The 21,293-nt window shown below is 47.7% G+C and overlaps 1 protein-coding gene across 4 annotated transcripts in view; it reads right to left on the bottom strand.

Annotated features, from left to right (window-relative positions):
• The window catches only part of LOC115346149, a 111,535-nt gene that overhangs the window by 28,609 nt on the left and 61,633 nt on the right, over positions 1-21,293 (bottom strand). The window contains exons 2-4 of one of the 4 annotated variants that reach the window (XR_003925031.2): positions 17,556-17,623; positions 14,319-16,373; positions 12,303-12,426 (exon numbers count right to left, since the gene is read on the bottom strand). Coding sequence is in view for 1 of the 4 variants with exons in the window: in XM_030025867.2 (XP_029881727.1) it covers positions 12,303-12,426; positions 14,503-14,751 (373 nt within the window). In the remaining 3 variants the exon portion in view is untranslated. Of the gene's footprint in view, positions 1-12,302; positions 12,427-13,500; positions 13,797-14,318; positions 16,374-17,555; positions 17,624-21,293 lie in introns of those variants that run through there. The other 3 variants (XR_003925033.2, XM_030025867.2, XR_003925032.2) reach the window with 3 other exon arrangements.

Below are 21,293 nucleotides of genomic sequence, written 5' to 3' on the forward strand. Positions count from 1 at the left end.
GGGGCTCTGCGGCACTGGCTGCTCCCCAGAACCTCACCCGTCATCGCTGATGGGAGGTTTTGAGGTGAGATGAGAAAATATCACACAGATAAAAGGAGAAGATAAGAGGAGAACCTTAACCTTACTCTGCAAATCGTAATAGCTTTGTAAAAATAAAAGTCAGAGCAAAATCCTCCTGCTGCGCACCTTCCCACTCCGGAAACGGTTCAAGCACAGACATTTTCTACTAGCTGCAAACTCTGCACACGCAAGGGAGAGACTCTAGCATAGTGTCTGCACAACAGCAGCTCCATGCAAACACTATACCAGTAATGGGAAATTTTCATGATGTAAAGCAGCAAGGTCACACGATGTGTCCAGGCAGCCCTTGGAAAGGCACAGTCTCTCCAGATACTAGAGAGGAAAGCTCAGAATTGCTCTTGGTTCATTAGCCTGAGGGGTTTTCTTCCACTATTAACTACAAACAAGGTTCAGGTTCTTGTTACTCAGCTTCGTGCATGCAATGCAAAAAGGCGAAGGGGAAGGTTTACCAAGAGTCATTTGTAAATATGCTAAGACGATTCACATGTTTTTAAAATCCGTCAGACATCACGTGTAGTAAGTCACCTTAAACAAGAACATTGAAAAAGCTCTGTCAATACAGCAACATCTTTTTCAGCATAGAAATTTTACATCAGCAGTGGCAAAGAGTCTGTGCATAAATTACACATAGCAGAACACACAGTGCAATTTCCTTCCCTCTAGGCACTGACACTATGTTCCCCTGCAGCCTGCCTGTTTCTCCCAGCTTTATGACCCCGATGAGATGAGCTCTCACTGTTTTTTTCCTTGTTACATTTTGATATTTCAAAGCATGGCCTGCTTCTCACTCCCATCTCCCCGCTCCACATTATTAATGAATTGGAAAGCAGACATCATTAGTTTTTGGAGACCATTTCTTTTAAAATTTACAGAACCCTTCATCTGAATCCCCAGAGCCAGTCTGCTGTTCTCATCTTAGAATCTTATTAGCATCATATCTCCTCGATCCTGCCATGCAAACTGCATTGCTATGCACTTTCTAGCACTTGACCCTTTTGCGGACGGAATTAATTTCCTCTTTGAAGATAGAGCAGCATGCTGTTGTGCTTGTTAAAGAAAGAAAACTCAAGCTAGAAGATAGGAAACAAGCAGAGGATATTCTCAGTTAAATATAGGCCACTACAAGGTTTTATATAGGCAGGCTGAGAAAGAGAAAGATTGGTCAAAAGAAATAATAGATTGATGACGCTTTATTACCAGAAACATCTTCTAAAAGAGCATGCAAATAAACCAATTGACAATACTCACTGGGAATTTCTGGTTTTATGGCATATTCCTTTTTAGCAGCGTTGTCTTTGTCTGCAACACTCCGCATCCTCCACCTGTTTCTGTATCCAAAATACCCTCAGACTTTTGGTTGTAGAATTAATGTGAATAATACAAAGAACCAGAATTTGCTTCCTGCATAGGGCAATGAAAAGGTGCCCGAGCTCTGTTTGAAGTGCATGAAGAAAAATAGCCCTGGTAAAAAGAGGTCATTCTCTAAAAGAATATAATGTCTAGCACCCCCAAGTACATTGATGTCACTACTACTATCCCCTCAAAAGGCACAACATCCCTAACATGTGGAGTAAACTAGAAAATTAAAGTGTTTGTTGCTCAGTTTGGGCTATTTCTAGTTCTATAGGACTACTGGAACTGAAGAACTTTCCTCATCTGCATTGTTTTTACAGTTTTGGTTCTGCTGTCTAGTTTTAGTAGCAATCTTTACTGTAACTGCTGTAGAGGAAATTCCTTAGGATGAAGTCTTCATCCTTTCCATAAGCTCATCGGGAATATGTTAATAAAGAGCTGCTGAAGTTTATTTTTAAGTAACTTCTTGCAAAAATACAAACACAAAGAGCCCCGAATAAAGCAAGGCTTAAACATTCTCTATCGGCAAAGGTACCAGACTGTACTCAGGAATTGGAAAGGGTCCTGGATGGCTCAAACAACTGGAGGTGAGATGGGTCAGTGGTTTAAATCAATAGTTGACTGGATTGCTCTTTTCTCATGGCTGTGCAGTGGCCCAAGTGAAAGGAGCAGAGAGGTATCCAGCTCGTCTCAACCACACCAGGGGAGCCACAACTCCTGGACAGTTACCCTGGAGTCCTATTAATATCACGGAGTCTAAAGAAAGAGGAGAGCCAGGTGGGGACTGGAAGCAGGGCAACTCATTCATGTCTGCACACATCTGCCTTCTCCACCGAAGCCAGCCCAGAAGTCAGCCCTGGAGATGGTCTTTGCTGTGAAGCTTAGTTCTACCTCATTTAGCTCACACAACAGCCAAATCTTGGTAACTACATCTAGGCACATGTCAGAGAAACTAACTAGTTCCTTTTTGAAGAGCTGTACTCAGCAACCCAGTCATCTCTCCTTCCCCCTTCTATCTTACCATGGCCTGTAACATCAGTCTTCCTAGGAAAGCAAAGTTCTCAGGCACAAATTCCTTAGAAAGTGATAGGAAGGCGCCCTGTGGTGTGTAGAAACCCCAGGTGTTTTTTACAGGCTACTGTGCTAGTAATACTGGGTAAGTGAGTATCATGTCCGTCACCTTACCCTTTACCATGTCCTGCAAAAGAGCAAGAGAACTGCTGGAGAACTGTGACTCACTCTTTTCTTCTCGTTTACCACTCGCATTCTGAAAATGTGGGGGATGTTCCTGCAGAATTCATCAGGCAAATGGTGTTAGCAGCAGCAGCACAAGTGCCAGACACAGACTGGCAGAGAGCTTATGAATAGCACGATGAATGATCTATAGCAAAAGCCATGGGCAAGAGCTAGCCATTAGTCTGGGGCTTAGTAATGCACTCTTCAAGTACATTACTCACCAATCCATCAGGCAACCTGCTAAAGAACTGAGAGATTCCAGCACTTTTAAATCTGTAACGCAATGGCTGGCAGCCTGCACTACATGCCCTAGGTTACAAGGGCATGGAGGAAGACAATTCATTTTGTGTCATAGCCAGTATTTCTTCTTCTCCTTTTCTGTGTGTACTTAAGAAATAGACCTTCTATTATCTGCAGATTAATAGCCAGGAGAAGGGTCTGGTGTCTCTGTTAACATTTACTATTGAGGAAAGCTTTCAAAGAATGGCTAACCCTTGCAGTTTTCATTAGCTGGACCAAGTATGGAAACATGCATGAGAAGAGATGTGATTTCTTAATTTAAAAATAGTGCCTACAGTAGAACTATTTTAGAAAAATACTACAATTACAAGACACTATTAGAATGCTGGGCATGACAGAATTAAGGTTGCCAGCATAATTTGGGCCCTTCTGTATAAGCATATAATATGGACTCCAATACATGATCCTATACTGTCCTGGACTTCCTCATTCACAAGGTGGATAATGTGCACAGAAAAGGTAATCAGTCAGTATTTCCTTTTCTCTCTCACAACTTAGTGTGTGGCTCCAACTTGCATTTAGTGCAGTTTTCAAACCTCATGCAGAACATTGTTATTAATCTCCTCGTGGGAATTTCTAAGACATTCATCATTATCTAAATTCTCCGGGAGCATTACCTAATCTCAGCACCCCTGTGAGGAAAAAGTTTTATTATCCGCACTCTACAAATGCTGAATAGAGGCAGAGAGAGATTCAAGCACTAGATGTGCCCTCTAATTTTAGGTGCTTGAGTCTAGGTGTCTAGTTCTGATTTGTGAAGCACTTAACAACTTTATAGCATTTCATATGTTTTAAGCAAAACTGTGAGTGCTCAGCAATTCTACAAAGAAACATCTTCATGTTCCAAGCTGAAAACTTTGAAGATAAGGACAATTAGAGCTGTCTACAACGGTCCTGGCTTGTCCACTGCCTCCAGTAACATAACAAACCCATGGCTGTACCTGTCACTAAAAGCAATTCCCCACTGAGACAATTCCCAAGCCACCGTCTGCCATTCATTCAACACTTCCAGGTTTCCACAACAGTTGGGTGAGAAATCCCACAAACAGCAACACGCTGATCCATTCACAGAGCAGTAACCATGCACGCAGCATGTCGTCAAAGAACAGTGGTGTAAAGCATATGCACAAAGAGGCCGAACTGAAGTTACACCATCATGCCAAGTTTTGCAATTTGGGAATGCAGCCAGGCTGTGGGACTAGTGTACTCACACAAGGACAGAGCACGTGGGGAATGGGGGTGGAAGAGAATCCCAGGCACTCCCAGCAGGGCTGGTGGCTGAGAAATGTCGAAGTTAAAGCTTATTCTGAAGGCAAGGTGCAGCACATTGCTAAAATATTTCTGGCAAGAATACTGAAATCTTTACATTGAAGCAAAGAGGCTTTCACGTTTTTCAAGGAAATATCTGTAAGGTGTGTCCCCCCCCCCCCCAAATCTTGAACAAGTCATGTATTTTTTTCTGTTAAAATAATTTTTGGCAAAACTGGTTTTTTTTGAGAAATATTAAAGAAAAATCATGCCAAAACAAAAATGAATGTAGAAAATTTCACATTTAAGGTGGGTAAAGAAGAGGCAAGCAACCAAAAAGAGAATCTTTTAATGGAAAATGTCAATACTACCTTTATGTGAGAATACAAGTTAATAATTACATGGAAATTAAACACAGGAACTTCGAATGTTAAAATTTAAATAGTAAATTAACTTTGAATACATAGTTCCAGGCACACTTTCAACCTTACCTTGACACAGTCAACGTCTGTAATAATGAACATACCAAACCCTCCCTGTTTTCCTCCATAACTCTGTTTTCACCAACCATAGCTGCTTGGACATCTGTTTTAACTGAGATACGTATTTAGGACTGTGAGCAGAAATAGGAAATGCTACTTGTGTCCAACATGGGTGGATTCATGTTGCAATAAGCACCTTAAATTTCTCATTTCATGGCTTTTGAGCACCCAGATTTGCAATTCAAAATCACTGACATACTTTGGTTTATGTTCCTTTTTTGGAGTTAGTCTGGCAGTAAGAGAAATCAGGGCAACCTGATGCGCGAGGCATGACCAAAGTAACCTGAATGAGCTCAACTGCATTCCCAGCCTTGCCCCAAGCTCCCTGCCCTGGCGAGCCTGACACCCACGCTTGCGGGTGCAGGTGCTCATGGTGGCCTGTGGGCACCCAGCTTTCCGCTCCCGTGCCTCAACAGCAGTGGCGCACACGCTGCCAGAAAAGATGCCCAGCATTAGCTCTTGCATTTTGCAGTCAGTCCCACTTAGCACCTTCCTCGTTAAGCCTGTTCTTTCTTTAACAACCTCTGTGCACTCCACAGGGAGAAAAATGGACTCCACAGATTTCAAGGAAGGAGGAGAGGGGAGAGGACCTGCAGGTACATGCTACTGATAGCCAGGAAAGTGGAGACCAGAAGAACAGGAGAAAGTTGCCAGTGACACTGCAGAAAAAGGAAGAAGCTAGGAAGAAAAATTAAAAAAAAATCCACTGCACTGGAGGGTGAGAACAGAGGGCTGGGAGGCAGGGAACTGGAAGAATGAATGAGAAATGAAAAAATAATGCAAGGAAAAGCATATAAGCATGGCAGAACTGAAATCAAAGCCCTGTCTAAAGTAAAAACAGCATCACTTAAAAATCAGTTTAAAAAGATTTAATGCAACTGTTCCAAAATCTAGTGCAAACTCTTAATTTGGGTTCAGAGTAGCTTAATTTGGTAATTAATCAATGCATGTGTCTTTTAAATGAAGATAAGAATGTTTAGACAGGATTTCACACCAGTTAAATAATTCATTTTTAAAGACAATTCAAGTTTTAATATGGATGATGCTTCAAAGAAGCATCAAAGAAGAAGAACAAACCACAGAGCAAACAGAAAATTCTTAGTTACACAAATGTAAACAGAAACTAAGGCTAAACCACTGAAAAAAATCCACATAATTTCTTTGAATCTTTTCTGAAGGGGCAGACTACTGCTTTGCAGGGAGGGAGGTCTGGGCAGCCCCTATTTCTGCAACCTAGATCCCTGCACCTACTGAATGTGTTGATATTGGCACTTTCTGGGTGTTTGCGTTGTGGTGGGTTGACCCTGGCTGGACGCCAGGCACACACCAAAGCCACTCTATCACTCCCCTCCTCAGCTGGACAGGGGAGAGAAAATATAACAAAAGGCTCGTGGGTCGAGATAAGGACAGGGAGAGATCATTCACCAATTATGGTCACGGGCAAAACAGACTCAACTTGAGGAAAATTTATTTAATTTATTACCAATCAAATCAGGGTAGGATAATGAGAAATAAAAACTAAATCTTAAAACACCGTCCCCCTACCCCTCCCTTCTTCCCAGGCTTAATTTTACTCCTGATTTTCTCTACGTCCTCCCCTCCAGCGGTGCAGGGGGATGGGGAATGGGGTTGGGGTTAGTTCATCACACCTTGTCTCTGCCGCTCCTTCCTCCTCAGGGGAGGACTCCTCACTCTGCCCCTGCTCCAGCGTGGGTCCCTCCCACGGGAGACAGTCATTCACAAACTTCTCCAGCGTGGGTCCCTTCCACGGGCTGCAGTCCTTCAGGCAGAGACTGCTCCAGTGTGGGTCCTTTCCACAGGGTCACAAGTCCTGCCAGCAAACCTGCTCCAGCGTGGGCCCCTCTCTCCACGGGGCCACAGGTCCTGCCAGGAGCCTGCTCCAGCGCGGGCTTCCCATGGGGTCACAGCTTCCTTCAGGCATCCCCCCGCTCCGGTGTGGGGTCCTCCATGGGCTGCAGGTAGATATCTGCTCCACCACGGACCTCCATGGGCTGCAGGGGGACAGCCTGCCTCACCATGGTCTTCACCGTGGGCTGCAGGGGAATCTCTGCTCCGGCACCTGGAGCACCTCCTCCTGCTCCTTCTTCACTGACCTTGGGGTCTGCAGGGTTTTTTCTCTCCCATATTCTCACTCCTCTCTCCAGCTGCAGTTTCTGTTGCCCAGTTGTTTTTTTTTTTTTTTTCCCCCTTCTTGAATATGTTTTCCCAGAGGTGCTACCACTGTCGCTGATGGGCTTGGCCTTGGCCAGTGGCGGGTCTGTCTTGGAGCCGGCTGGCATTGGCTTCGTCGGACATGGGGGAAGCTTCTAGCAGCTTCTCATAGAAGCCACCCCTGCTACCAAAACCTTGCCACGCAAAACCAAGACATGCATGCATGTCTGAGGAGCATGAGTGGTCATTCACACCCTGTGCTTTGGTGTTTGCTTAGTAGGCTCAGAGTCATTCTTTCCTTTATTTTAAAAAGTCTTAAAATATTCCAGTGTAGGAAAATTCACTAGGTATTTCAACATTTCATGGGACAACATCCTGAAGCCTTGGTCTAGTTTCTTCTGCTGTGCTTGGCCGGGTCTTTGTCTGTGCACGTGGAGCTGGCCAGTTAATGCTAGAGCAGTGTCTGAGCACTGCAAGCTGTATCAGACTCTGCACACTGCCCATGCCACCGGAGTCCATGCTGCTCCTGTCTGGATTCTGTTAGCACCTTTCCTGGGCACTTCTGTGTTTAAAACATCCATCAGTGTACTCACTGATGGCTTCCACAACTTCACGGTGAAAGGACCTGATTGAGGGACCAAATGGCTAATATAGAATGAATCAATCCAATGTGACAGTCTGTGCAGACCAGCATACTTCAGAATAGAAACAATCCAGTCTTGTGGGACAGAAGTGCTTCTGTTGGCTCCTGCTATGGCATGAATTACTCAAATCGCTTTGAACAAGGTACTCCATTCCCACTTGTAACAGCACAGCACTCTCTGCTTCCTTTCTCTGGTCCCAAGCTCTCTCATTCCACAAGAGCTCCTGCTTCCCCACCACGATCTTCTTGTTCCCTCTAGGACTACATCCAACTAGACACCTATCAGGGAATCTCATCTCCAGCCCTAACACCACCACTTCAGACAAGCAGCTGCTAAGAGCCAGCAGTGTACGCCCTGTGTCACCACAGGCTTTCTTCCAGGATTGGGCTTTCAATACACAGATCAAGCAGCTGAGCATGGGAACAGCTATGCTGCTCTGAAGCTGACTGCCTAAGCTCAAGGTCACTTGGAGCAGAGACTTGGTACCTGAAAGCAGGCAGAATGTACCTCTTCTTTTACCTTTTTCTGGCCGTGATTTGCTTACCTGAGTCAAATATTTGACTAACAAATAAGTTGCTCTTTGAAAACCACCTGAAACCTCAGTTCTTGTTGCTCCATCATTTGTCCTTGTCAAGTGAGGCTCAAGCAAAAGAAGAAACCAAACCAGTACTGCAAAAGTACAATGGAAGCCTGACATGTGGCTTTGGTGACTGAGTCAGGGCATGAGCAGATAGACAAAAAGTGTGTGAGAGCTAGGTTCTGCAACAAGGCATCAGCTCTGTGCATGCTAGGTTATGCAGAAAACTCATGTGACAAAACAGACTTAAGTCTCTGGTCCCACTCCTGCAGCAGAACAGTCTCTGGCTTCAGCAAACAGCCTCCTCCTGGTCACACACAAGTCTCTCTTGACTGAACCTGTTTGAAATACTCAGTATATCACCATCCCAAGGAAAATTAGTCCTGTCTGCCTCACCATGCCTGGTCTGGCAGAGAGCTGAATCCAGGCTGCAAGTCCTGGTCCAGGGAGATATCCATACATCCTCCTGAGGCATCAGCATGAGGGCCACAGTCCTTATAGAAATTAAAAATGAGCATCCTTCAGATTCATAAGAAACAGCTGGAGGAAAAAGATGTAACAACCTGCTCCTCCCTATGCTAGTCTGCCCTGATGTAAGAGGGCTCTGTGGAGAGCACAGAGGTCAAGGGCTCAAAGCAGTGCCAGTCAGGCCCATCTCACTCTTTCAGGAGACAGTTCATGAAACAACACAAGATACATGGAAGAGCTAGGTACTTGGCTACTCCAGGTACACCCTTGTGTAAATAGGAGGGCAGGATGCTAGTGGCAAGCAAACACAGAGCATGAAGAAGAGATCTTGTTTCTGGATCTCGATAAGTGTCTGGCCTGTGGGGCTTCTGCCCGTGCAGCTGGCAGCCCCTCTCTCTGAGCACAAGGCAATAAGCGACCAAGCCAACCAGCCTCTGAGATGTGCAGCTGCGTTTTTGCCTCTCCTGTAGCTCTTCCTGACAGCTGCACTTGCTGCAGTGCACACAGGGCACAAGGGCAATTCCTCAGCCTTGGAGAGCATCGCAGAAGGACTCCCTGGCTGGGAGGTGGGGAGTGAAACAAAGGAGCTGAAATCAGTTTTCTGGGAGCTACATTAGCGCTGCCTGCTTTGACCTGAGCTACCTGGCATCAAAGCCCCAAAGAGATGCCTTGGGCTGTCTTGACTGTCTTCAAGAAGATGTTCAGCTGCCTGTGACTTGTGCTCCAGATTCTGAGTGCGGAGAACCGTGAGTGAACCCAGCGCATGGGCTGTGTCTTGGAAATAGGAGACACAGCAATAGCCATTTCTCCATGCTGTAATATATTAATGTTTGCAGCACGCAAATCATACCCAGAGATGTAATCTCCACCTTTTGCATTTCTTCTGTTTCTCTGTCCTTGTCCCTTGCTCTTTGCACTTGCTCCCAAACAGGGGAGTCAAAACTCTAAAGAATGACTCAAAGCATTGGTGAACAGAGAATTAAGACAAAACCCAGGCCTGTTATGCAAAGTGACAACCCTGCAATCAGCCACAAGGCTACACAGGTTTCCGCTGCTGGGGCAGAAATGAGGGGGGAGCACACAACAATGAAATGGGAGCAGTAGGTATTCATTCACCTTGAAGGCTTCCCCACGCATGAACTCACAGGCACACACAGAGCAAACACAACTCCACTGTTCCTATGGGGAACTCTCACCCTCAGGCTAACCCTAAAGCAAGCATTAACCTACTTATTGCGCCCTTGGACAGTTTGCAGGGTGGGGAAGCTGACTATTTGGGGAGCAAGGTGAGCAGATCTCAGCATTTAAGTACAATATCCTACAATCATCTGAGAGCAACAGTAGGAGTTACTCATCACTTTGGTAGAGTTGGGGGAGAAGCAGGGCACCATCCTGTCCTTGTTTTTGAGCCATCTCCTCATGTGATTAGACAAAAACAGAAATGTCACTGTTTCAGGAGACAACTGCTATGGCAGCTTTGAAACCTTCAGCCAGCTTCTTCCTTCTACCACTAAAGATCTAACTGCACAGGGAAGGCCCAGGTTGAATCACCTGTATCAAGTCTGTTGTTCTACCCATCTCACCAGATGAGGTAGAGAACAGGGACGTGACCACCCGCCCTGCTCCTAAAGCACCCTCAAATTTCAGCTCCTCTCAAAAGAGCAAAACACCACCTGTCAATGTGGGGAAAGCACTGAGAGCTCCCTTCTTGTGGACCCAGGCTCACTCAGGCTTTGCTGGTCAAGCAGCACTTGTCCCTTCACAAGATTTATCCTGCATCTCTTGTTTTCCCTTGTGTACCACAATCAAACTCAGAAAACCTGCCATTGACTGATTGTCACCCTGAATCTTCAGGAACTATCAGTGTTTCCATTCAGACATATGACCATGGCAGCAGTAGGTACTGCTGCAATTTTTAGCACCGGTCATCATGGTGCTGCCTTTGAAACACACATATATAGGTGCTGGAGCAGAAAGTCCTAGTCCTTGTTGGTCTGGGCACAGCGCTGTGACAAGAGTCAAAGGCGAAGACAGAAAACAGAATCACTGAACTGGCAAAGAAAGTGGGCACCACTGAAATAAGGGACCAGGACAGACAAAACACGAGAAAGAGTGACAGACAGTATATGGCCCTGGGTGAGCAGGAGCCATGGACAACTGTATGAGCAGGCAAATAGGATGGGCAGATGGGTGAGCAGAGGGGAGAGCACCAGCTGAGAGCAAGTCACTGAATTACAACAGGAATGGGTTACAAAGATATGCCTGCCTGGCATTTGCTGAAGAGCTTTCACCTGTACCTGCAACATCTACAGCTAACAATGTTTATATACTTTACACCGTGGAATACATGTTTAGAAAAGGAACACATGGTTCTAAGGAAGAGAAACCTCAAATCACTCCAGCCAAGAGTCTAATCCTATAAAATCCACTCCTTCAGTCACTGAAGCAAAATGTAAGTATCTGGCTGAATTTCATTGTGCTAAGATATTTAACCATTTCATTGCCAATCAGAGTTATGTCTACAAATAGAGATCAGTTCCAGTGACCACTGTAGGGAGAGTACCAGAGGCCATGAACAGGACCTTCTGATGTTCATGACCTTAACATCAGGCTGAACTTTGAGAAGGAACCTGATTTTCATCTAGGACTTCAGCATCCTGTCTTGTTTTTCTGAAGATGCCATTCATACAGAACTGTTTCGTTTCCTGAGTCTGCAGTGCATAGACAATATCTGCCTGTAGCATTTTTGGTATTTTTGAATCATGCTATACAGAATCATGCTGTACAGTCTCATCTCATTGAATCTTTGACTCCATTTGAACCCAAGTCCAGCGGTCTGACTGCCATCCTAGTTTTATCTAGACCAGGAACAAAGGAACTGCACATTACAGCCTATCTGTCTGACTGTTTTTCATTGTATATATTTTCTCTGTCCTACAACTGATCAGCTTGCTTCTTTTTAAAGCCTGCAGTCAGCTTTAATCTACTTAGCTGGGATTAATGAGAGATTTGTTAAAGATTTAAAGATTTTAAACACTTTGCTTACAACTGTTGTTATCTACAACCATCAGGCAATAAGCTCCATGCAGACAAGCTGTTCTTAATGTCAGGCACATCCATCAGGTGTGCCAAGGCTGGTAACCCAACGCTGATGGCTGATGCCTGTTGCTGGCAGACTGGTGCCTTCACAGACCTGTTCAGAAAGCAGTGCTCAGACCTCTGCCTGCACCTTGCCCTTCTTCTGCAAAACTGAGAAAGGGTGGGACAAAGCTGGCAGCTCAGAATGTGGGTCACTACATTGGCATCAACACCTCACAGTCACGGAGCTCAACACCAGTAGGCATGGAAAATCAGGAGTGTATATCCAACCCAGGCTAGCATTGCCTGATGTTCCATGCCTTACCAGGAGAGGTGAGGAGGGAACTGGAGGTCCCAGTGCTCACCTATTACTGTATCCCATTGCTTAAACCAGCAATGGTACTCAAGGAATGCAAGGTGGAAGAGGTGATGTGATTCTTTAAAACAAGGACTCTACATTGGATGTGGGAACTCTTCTTGGTGGAAATTACAACAGGTAATGTTACTAGGCACGTGGCTAAACCATGCTCTGTTGGGGAGGCCCCCACGTGCAGAGAAGCCTCAGCTTACAAGTCTGCTGGATTAGTGTTTCAAATGGCTTACCTCCATTGAGGTCTAGAAAGCAAGAACTGCAGACAAAGGCCCCGCGAAGTCTGAAGGAGGGAGCTGCAGAGAACCCTTCCAACACTGCAGGTGGGGAGCCACAGAGGCCAAGCATGGGAGGATGCTGGAAGAAAGCAACAAGGGTTTTGCCAGGTGCACTCTGTTCAGCTGGCAAAAAACCACCTCAATAGAAACACAGACAATAAATGAGTGATACTGTGTGAGGGATTCCCCATGCTACTGTCCCTTGTTACTTGACCTACAAAGACCAGAAAATCTTGTCTGGTAGATATGGAAGTTTCAGTCCCTGTGCTGGATAAGCTTTCATTCTCCCACCCCAAAGAAGCTGTTTCGCCCCCAAATCCAAAGCTCAGGACATTTAGCAGTCCTCCGTGCAGCATCAAAGAGCACAAGGGACCGTTCATGAGCTTCGGTGGTTTTATAGAAACACCAAAAAGCGACACATAGCTAGAAGGCCCTGGCCACTGGAAGGGATGGAGTGCCCCAGCAGGCAGCTCTCCCTGGAGACATCAGGGCAGCCGAGGGTGGCATGCCAGGGCTCCCGGGGAGCCCTGTGCCTTGGAGAGACAAGGTGAGGTAGCAGAGGAACCTGAACTGTGCACTGTGCCCTGAGAAGAAGAGAGCCGTGCCGCTGCTTCTGTCCCCACATTTGTTGATATTCTCCTTGTGCCACGTGGGTTAGAAGCAGCGGCAGGGACGGGGCACTGGGACCAGCACCCTGTGCAGACCAGAGCATGGAGGGGTGAGCTCCAGACAGAGCTGTGGGTTCTCCCCAAACGGAGACTGAATTCCTTCCAATGCCTGCAAATTGCTGCACAGCCGGAGGTCCTCCTCCCACCTTTCGACCCCAGGCCTTGGTGCTGGCCAGCCCTGAAAGGCTGCCCATCACAGATACTGTCCGGAGAACCAACTCAGGTCCCGGTGCAAGATCTGCCGACACTACACCAAACACCCTAACAAGTAAACAGATGTCCTCCTCTCCTTTCCAGCGCACAGGAGCTTTTGTGATGAGTGAAGCAGGGCGGTTTACCTCAAGGTTAAAAACGGCCCTGACTCCTGGTGTTTGCAGGGCCACCGGTCCCCAGGCTGTGGGACGTTCCCCAGGGCTAGCATACCGCTCCCTCCCACGGCCCTTGGCCCTCCCTGCTGCCACAGCTCCGCCACTCGCCACAAAACACCCTGCCTCCCGCTGCCCTCAGCAGACACACCAGTTATTCCCAGTGGCCCTGATCCTGCACAGGCTCCAGGTCAGACTCAGTTACTTCTCTGCTAACTGCACCACTGAGGACCAGCACTGGGGACAGTCACCCCTCAGTGCAGGAGGGAGGCACCAAAGGTGAGCAGTCATAGGCAAAAGATGCTTTGGAGTCTGGATGTGCTGCTGCCTCTCGCTTGTCAAGACAGAAGACATGCCAGGTTTGCCTTCCTTATACCTACTGCAGAGCGTCCTTTTATATTCCCACACCAGAAATCCTACAGTCACAGGTAAAAGCACAATTTATGAATTCACTACATTTGTACTGGAGACGTTCGGTATGACATATGCTGCCAGAGTCAAGACCTGCATCTACTAAACAGACTGTACAAAGACTCACATTATTTTGAAATGGATTGAAAGTGAGAGATTCGTCAGTTTAGATGGTAACTAACACCAAAAAACTTGTTTTGAAACCAGAGAGATAAACGCATACGGTTTTTACAATTGAAATGCAGATTCTCAAGAAAAGCAAATCACACTTTCTTGCCCAAAAGCCCTTTCAGGAACCTCCCAGAGCTGAGGAAGGCTGACGCTGAGCAGCCCCGAGCCCTGGGCTCACCCACCCTGCTGCTCCTCGCTGGACACTGCCCGGAGCGGGCAGGCTGTGATCTACGCACCAGAGCCATGCCACAGACACAGCCACATCGTGGCTTTCCACGTGCCGGTGCCTGTTATTATTTACCCTGTCCCTGTGCAGACAGCTCAGAGCAGTGGCGTCCCCGTGTGAAATAGCCTACCTGCATTCTCCCGATGCTCCCAAGATCTCCAAACATGCAGAGAAGAGGAAAAAAAAGAAAAAGAAAAAAGAGTCTTGATACCTGTCCTGCATTTCCAGATACTCCAGAGACCTTTTCAGTGCTGAAGCTGAACACTGCCGGCTCTGAGCAGGATCTCCACTGGCACTGCCACCCCTGCACTGACCTTGCAGCTCTTCCCAAGGTCAGGCACGGGTCTCTGACTCAGAGCAGAAGTTAGACGTGCCGCATTGCAAATAAGCAGTAATCCCACCATGCCTGTCGGAGGCAAGCGTCTCAATGCAGCTCCCTGATGCACTCGGTGCCCACGGAGCTCGCTTGCCTGAAAGGCAGGGTGTCTCCTGCTAGTAAGAGCCCCAGAGACATCCAGAGTGAGACCCAGGCTGAGCCAGCCCGCACGGGACTGCCTGGCCATCGCAGTCCTGGCTCCCCTGCACCAGCTGAACGCCTCCTGGAGAAGTTCGAAGGGAGCAGGTGGGGGCTTGGCAGAGGGAGAAATGGAAAATAAAACGAGGGGGACAGGGTGGAAAGGGGGGCTTGTTTCTTATTAATGAGCATTTGAGCTGCTGATCTCAAGGAAGACTTTGAAAAGAAAGCACAGAGCCCTCCTGGCAGGGCAGCCAGCCCAGCTGCCCTCCCTGCGTCTCACTTTTTATAAATTCTGGGAAACACTTTTAGACAGACACTGGCACTCATAAATTATACAACTCATTTGCATATTCCAGTCATGAGACATTATGCAAATGTGACCTGATTTACATAATGGATTCCTCTCGTCGCTTCACTTGCTTCATGCTTTTAAAAAACAAAATGAAATAAAATGAAAGCACGAGAAGGTGAAAGCAGCAAGTTCCCAGCATTGCTGCGTCTCCTCCCAGCCACACCGTCACTCACCCTCACTTGCGGCAGAGATTGGGGCGAGGGAGAGCGAAAGCAAAAAAACAAAGACCTCACATGGTTTATTTCTCTCGTAATTACAACGAACTAACTTTCCCCTGGTTGAGAGGCTTCACCCCAAGCGACGTATCTGAGCCAATTAAGGAAACGAAAAGGAGCCCTGGAAGACCGGACGAGCCTATAACAGACAGCGGTCCTCCGATGCCCCACCTCAGCAGTTGCAGGGTGCTCAGGCTAGGGAGCCCTGCGGTGCGAGACCCCACAGAGGCTGGTCATTTATGTGCGGTGATAAGCCTTTGGGGGGGACGGCTTCCCTGCTTAAACTTCGACAGAGCTCGCCTTTCTGAAAGGAGGGTGGGTGGGAGAGGCGAGGGGAGGGGTTGCTTTGATTGTTTATAACAAAATATAGCAGTGACATGTCGGGAGGACGAGGCAGGAGCGTGTCAGCCACCCCCAGCCGCACTCCAACAGGCGGACGACTGTCCGTCCATCCCTCCGCAGACGCTGGTTTTGCTGCAGGCTCTTCCCTGCCCCCCTGCACCAGCGCGAGCGGCAGAACCGTGCCAAGCGGCTGGCGTCCGTACCCTGTGGGAAAAGTTAACTGTAATTCTTCAGCTTTTAAAATCAATTAACCCGTGTGTTAATTAACATCAAGTCGACGGGAGGAGGAGGAGGAGGGGAGAGCGGGAGGGAGGAGGGAGGAAAAGAGCTGCAAGGGCGGATGGCAGCGGAGTTGGCACAGTGCCATCCATTCAGTGGCAACGCCACAGCTCCCTGCGATCGCGGCAGCGGGTATATGTTACGGGGGCCCTGTGCGCGGGCCAGACAGTGCGGTAAAGCCAAGGGAGATTATCCAGACCCCCAGGAGCAAACGGCAGGCAGCGACCGGAGGCGCGAGTGCCAGGATTACAGACTAGGCTCCTCCGCTGCAAGCCCTTCCTCGGACGCACACCGCTGCGGGGCTGGGGGCTCCCCCACCAGCGCCGCACAACTCGGACTTTCAGCACTTTTTCCCCCCTTTAAACGTCATTCTGCCGCAGTGGAGCCAGCACAACGGATGCTTTCACACCCTGTGAGACAAAGGCCGTCGTCTCCGCCATGACACCGCTCCGTTCCAAGCCGAGGCCGGCATCTTGGAGTCTTTAAAAATAAAGGGAAAAGGGAAATGCGAACAATAAAAACAGCAACAGAAAAAACCTCAACAACAAACCCCTTGTGCCCATTCTCCATGCCAGGGGCAACATGGGCATCTGTCGCAGCAGAAGGCGTTTGTGTGGGGCTTTCTTTTTTTTTTTTTTCTTTTTTTTTTTTTCCGCAAGCTGTTGGCGTGTTTGCCATTCAGGTTCGTTTACAATTAACTCCAAAAAAAAAACCCAACCACACCCAGCCCGGTCAACAACAAACAAAAGGGAGTAGCCGACATCGAGAGAGAAATGCCATAAGAAGCTGCAAGAATGCAAGCTACAGACGATGCCATTTGCCATTCGGACAACCTCAGGGAAAGATGCCAATTCTGCAGCTTGGGAGAGACTCCGAGAAGGGAGCATGAAGGTCTCCGAATAGCACGCCGAAGGAAGGAAGGAAGGAATACCGTTCTTATAGGGCAGGATCACAGCTGCATACAGCCTCTGCTGGGAGGAGAGGGAATGTTTATCGGTGTAGCGAGAGATGCCTGTGTATGCACATACGCACACAGAACAGTGTGCGTATGGACACACATACACATATGCACACAATGCCTCAGATAATTGCAGATTAGATGTGTGAGTGTGGGGGTGTGTATGACGGAGATGTGTGCATACCTCTGTGTATACACACATACGTCTGTGTATGGATATATATTTGTGTGCACGCATGTAATACACATACACGCACATGCAGGGAGATGTATGTTTGTGTGCTTGGGTGAGGGAGAAAGACACAGAGTGAGAAAGACACAGACACAGACACACACACACTCACCCAACGTCAGTATACATCCCACTTTTTTGACCTAGGTATACACGGAAGACAAAATAAAAATCATACTCCAGCAGCAAGCAGGCAGTCAGAGATTTATCTACATTCACTGCTATCACCAGGGAGATGAATGGGGCCGATCTGAAGCCCTTTACAAGATCCACTATGGGAGTGAAGGAGGAGGAGGGATGCCACACAGACATGCACAAACTTGAAGACAGAGAGATTTGGAAGGTGCTACTTGTGAAACCCAGGTGGCACTCCGGAGGGGTGAGCAAGGGAAAGAGCGGCACAGGCGCTCTGCAGGGTCCGGAGGGCTTGGGGCTTTTGGAAGAGGGCGTCAAGGGACAGCTGGCTACTTACGTTGTCTGCGCTGCTGAGGATCCTGCAAGGTGTTCTGTTGGCACCGGGCGCTGAGCCAGGGAAGGGCACTGGAAACAAAAGGGAGAGACAAAAAATAAAGTCATACAACGGGAATATTAATTGCCTCTCTTGCGGATTTTACAAAACACACAAAATGTTTTCTTTTTGCTTGGGTTTTTTTTGTGGATTGGCGCGCTTCCCTTCTGCATGGAAAATACTAGCATGGGATTTACAGCCCAGCTACAGGGCTCGGGATTAACAGCGCTGGCATCTTTTGGGCATATTTTTTCTTTTAATGAATGAGCTTTCGCTGTTAATGAGGAATAATCGTTTGGCTAATGAGCTTTGAAACATTAAGAGAAAAGAGGTTTTTTTCCCGTTAATCGCCCTGGTGCGACCGCATGGATGGATTACAAAAGACAGCAGTAGGAACGCAGTACAAAGGGGGGGAAACGTCTCCTGGAGTGGGATAAATGCAGAGATGGGTGATGCGTCCCTGCATCTCTCCTTCCTTCTCTCTCTCTCTTACTCTCTCTCTGCCAACTGCTATGGGTTTCCATAACTCCGCAATCAAAGTGGATGCTCGGGAAAGATTATTATAGTCAAACAGTGAAGCGTCGGCGGTTAATGTCTCCAGTGTTTAATCATCATACAGTAGAATGGTTTTATGCATATTTCATTTGCATATCATTAAACCGCGCTAGCGCGGGACATTCAGAGCTGGAGAGGTACAAAGTTGGGGGGAGAGAGAGGGAGAGCGAGAAAGAGACAGAGGAAGGAAGGTCCCTATGATGCCTATCTTCAAAAGCCAGGGACTTGTTCCATGATCTGTCTTCTACTTTTACTAAAATCATGGTGACTTGGAAACCTTTGAAGTTGGATATAACCTTGGATTCTTCTAATTCCAGCAGAGTGATGTATTAGAAAGGGGGAAATGATGCTGCGCTAGACATTTAAAGGAATATAAGCTCCAGTGGAATGGAAACAGGAGCTCTTTGGGGAACGAACTGGCAGAGCCAGCCACAGCTTCGACAAACACCACACTTCTGGGTTAATACTAGTAAAGGATATCAGAGTAATACAAAAGAAATGAAGACAACATATACATTAAGATGGGGATTATATTTCTCTACTCTTTCTCTTTTCTTTTCTTTTCCTTTTTAAAGGTACAAAGAAGGATGGAACCAGCGGTAATTTACACACTAATTAGCGAACAGTTGCCTCTTTTTGTGTTTGTTTTTCTTCTCTTTATTTTGGAGAGGGGTGTTGTCACCGCTGAAGTGATTAATCAATTATTTGGTAGCTCAGATCCTTCTCCACTGGCACTGATCAGGAAGAGAAGGTGGTGGTTGCGGGGGGAGGAACACAGTGGGCTCTTTGTAGATCTTATACATGCACAACATATTAATTGGGGTCTTTATAAAGCTCCCTCAATAGACTGTTTCTTTCCTGGAAAAACAGCAGCTGGTTAGCCACCGTTGGCGACTCTTCAAATATCACTTTCGCTGGGGGCAGTTCTGTCGCTGTTTGTTGTTGTGCTTTATTTTCTTTCTCCATGGAGGGGGCTACGTGTGCGATGCTACCACTGCCCACCGCGTTCGTATGGCAGACAGACAGACAATATCGGTATCAAGATGATCTCTTGAGCTGAATGCGGAACTTTGCTTCAGAATGAAATGCTGTTTTATATTTAAATTCTCCTCCTTTCCCTCCCCCACTTTTCTTCTCCTCCAAGTCTTTGTCTTGGTTATGAATATTCAGATGAGCCGTGATGTGATTACACTGTACAATTACTGGTGTCCATGGTGGTGGCGAAGGCACTGAGGAAAGACAGAGCCAGATGAGCTTGGAGCTCATTTGGGGTTTGTTTTCCGTATTTTTCCCCCCATCTCTGTAGCGCTGCGGCACATGCAGATGTCGCTGTTGTTCTTTATAAAGCCCTAATGATATGCGAAAGCATAACGACCCCATTTGGGTGCACGGCATCAACGAAATATTATTGGGGGGGGGAATCCTGACTGAAGGAATGTCCACATAAATTATTTTTATTTAAATGAGTTGAAGAGGTGGCGGTGAGGCAGAGGAAGTCACATGAATACATGCATAATGTTAATATGCAGAAAGGTTATCGCCAAGGAGAAGAGGGTTTTTTGCACTGTGCTTGGGACAAACAGGCTCATTAGGGAATAGCACAGCCCACTGCCTGATTTACTTATTTATCATTACTCATACTTAAGCCAGGGCACCAGGCATGCTCGCCGCCTGGAGACCCGGAGCGCTGGGAGCTGGATGCCTGGGCGATTCCCGGTTTTCATTCAGAAATCTCAGTGAAGTGTGTGGTGGGAGGGGGACAGGAGAAGAGGAACACGAGGGAGAATGTGTTAAGTGCCACAGCTCTGTGGCAAAGGAGGGGTCCGATGGCAGCCCTGAGGGTGGAATGACCGCACGGCAGTGCGCTGGTGCTCGGACACTGGCGCTGCTGGTGCCAGGCTTGCGTGCACTTCCCACGGGACAGAGCTGTGACGCAGTGCCCAGTGGATCCCTGCCCTGACGGCTCCGTGTTCCCACCACGGGTCTGCAGGACACAGGGCTCAGCTGCAGCTGGGCCTGGGGCAGAGCAGCTCCCGGCCATTGTGCCATCCAGGAGACTTCTGAGGGGACAGAGAGCCAGGAGCTGGCCAGATCCTCCTTCACCCATTTTTCTCAGGGCGGTGAATGTTATCACTGGATATTACAAGTACAAAACTACGTGCGTGTGGAAACAAGACTTTTTGGCTACCCTGTTCTGCTAAGAATGCTCTTCTGGGCCAGGGGTTTGCACCTATGTATATCAGGAAGGGGTGCACAAAGCAAGATACAGTGGAGCAGCAGCAAAGAGCAGCACCCTCACTTCAGCTGTGTTTGACATCACCTTTCGGAAGGTCTGTGTCTTATGTGCTTGCCCTGCACTGACCCTGAACGGCTCTGCCTTCACAGACTCCTCAGCCTCTACCACACCCTTGGTATTGGGTAAGGCTCCAGCTGCAGCCAGACCTGGGCTCCAGGGAGGGAGCATCGCTCTCATCTCTACCTGAAAAGGGAGCAGGCAGGATGGAGAGGAAAGGTTATTGCAGATGGGACCCATTGTGAGAGGAGCTCTCATCTTCTCCTGTGCTGTGGGCATGCACAGACTTTACCTCCAGCTCTAGAAACCCTACTGAGCAGATCCTCAGCTGTCGGAGTGGGGTGGCTCGACTGCCTCTAAAGGTATGCTGTTTGTCACGGACACGGAGGTGGCATGAGAACCTGCCCAAAGGAGGCTGTGGACCGTAACCAGGTATCCTTAGGCAGGCGCCATCACAAAGGGAGCCCCGAGAGCCCCAAACAGGAGGATTATGCTCTAGTCTGTATCTGCTAAGGACCAATGTGCAGAGGATGCAGTGACCCATAGCAAAGAGGGAAAGTGCTGCTGCCCAGTGCTGCTTCAAGACTCCTAGCCACAGGCCCATCTAGCTGTCATCTGCCTCCAGTTCCTTCCTGCATCTCAACAGATGCATCCCTGTCATGCACATGCACACACCCTTCTGCAAAGGCACCTGGGGACTGAGTAGAAGGCAACAGACTGCCAGTTCTGATCAAAAATAGGACACCAGTACTGCCTCTGGGCAATAATCCTCAATTCAGGCTCTCTCTGCTTGCAGTTTCAAACAGCGTGCAAAAATTCAGGACACAAGGGATAACCCAATCATCAATCTAACT

This window comes from Aquila chrysaetos, chromosome 9 (genome assembly GCF_900496995.4).
Source record: "Aquila chrysaetos chrysaetos chromosome 9, bAquChr1.4, whole genome shotgun sequence".
Taxonomy (NCBI): domain Eukaryota; kingdom Metazoa; phylum Chordata; class Aves; order Accipitriformes; family Accipitridae; genus Aquila; species Aquila chrysaetos.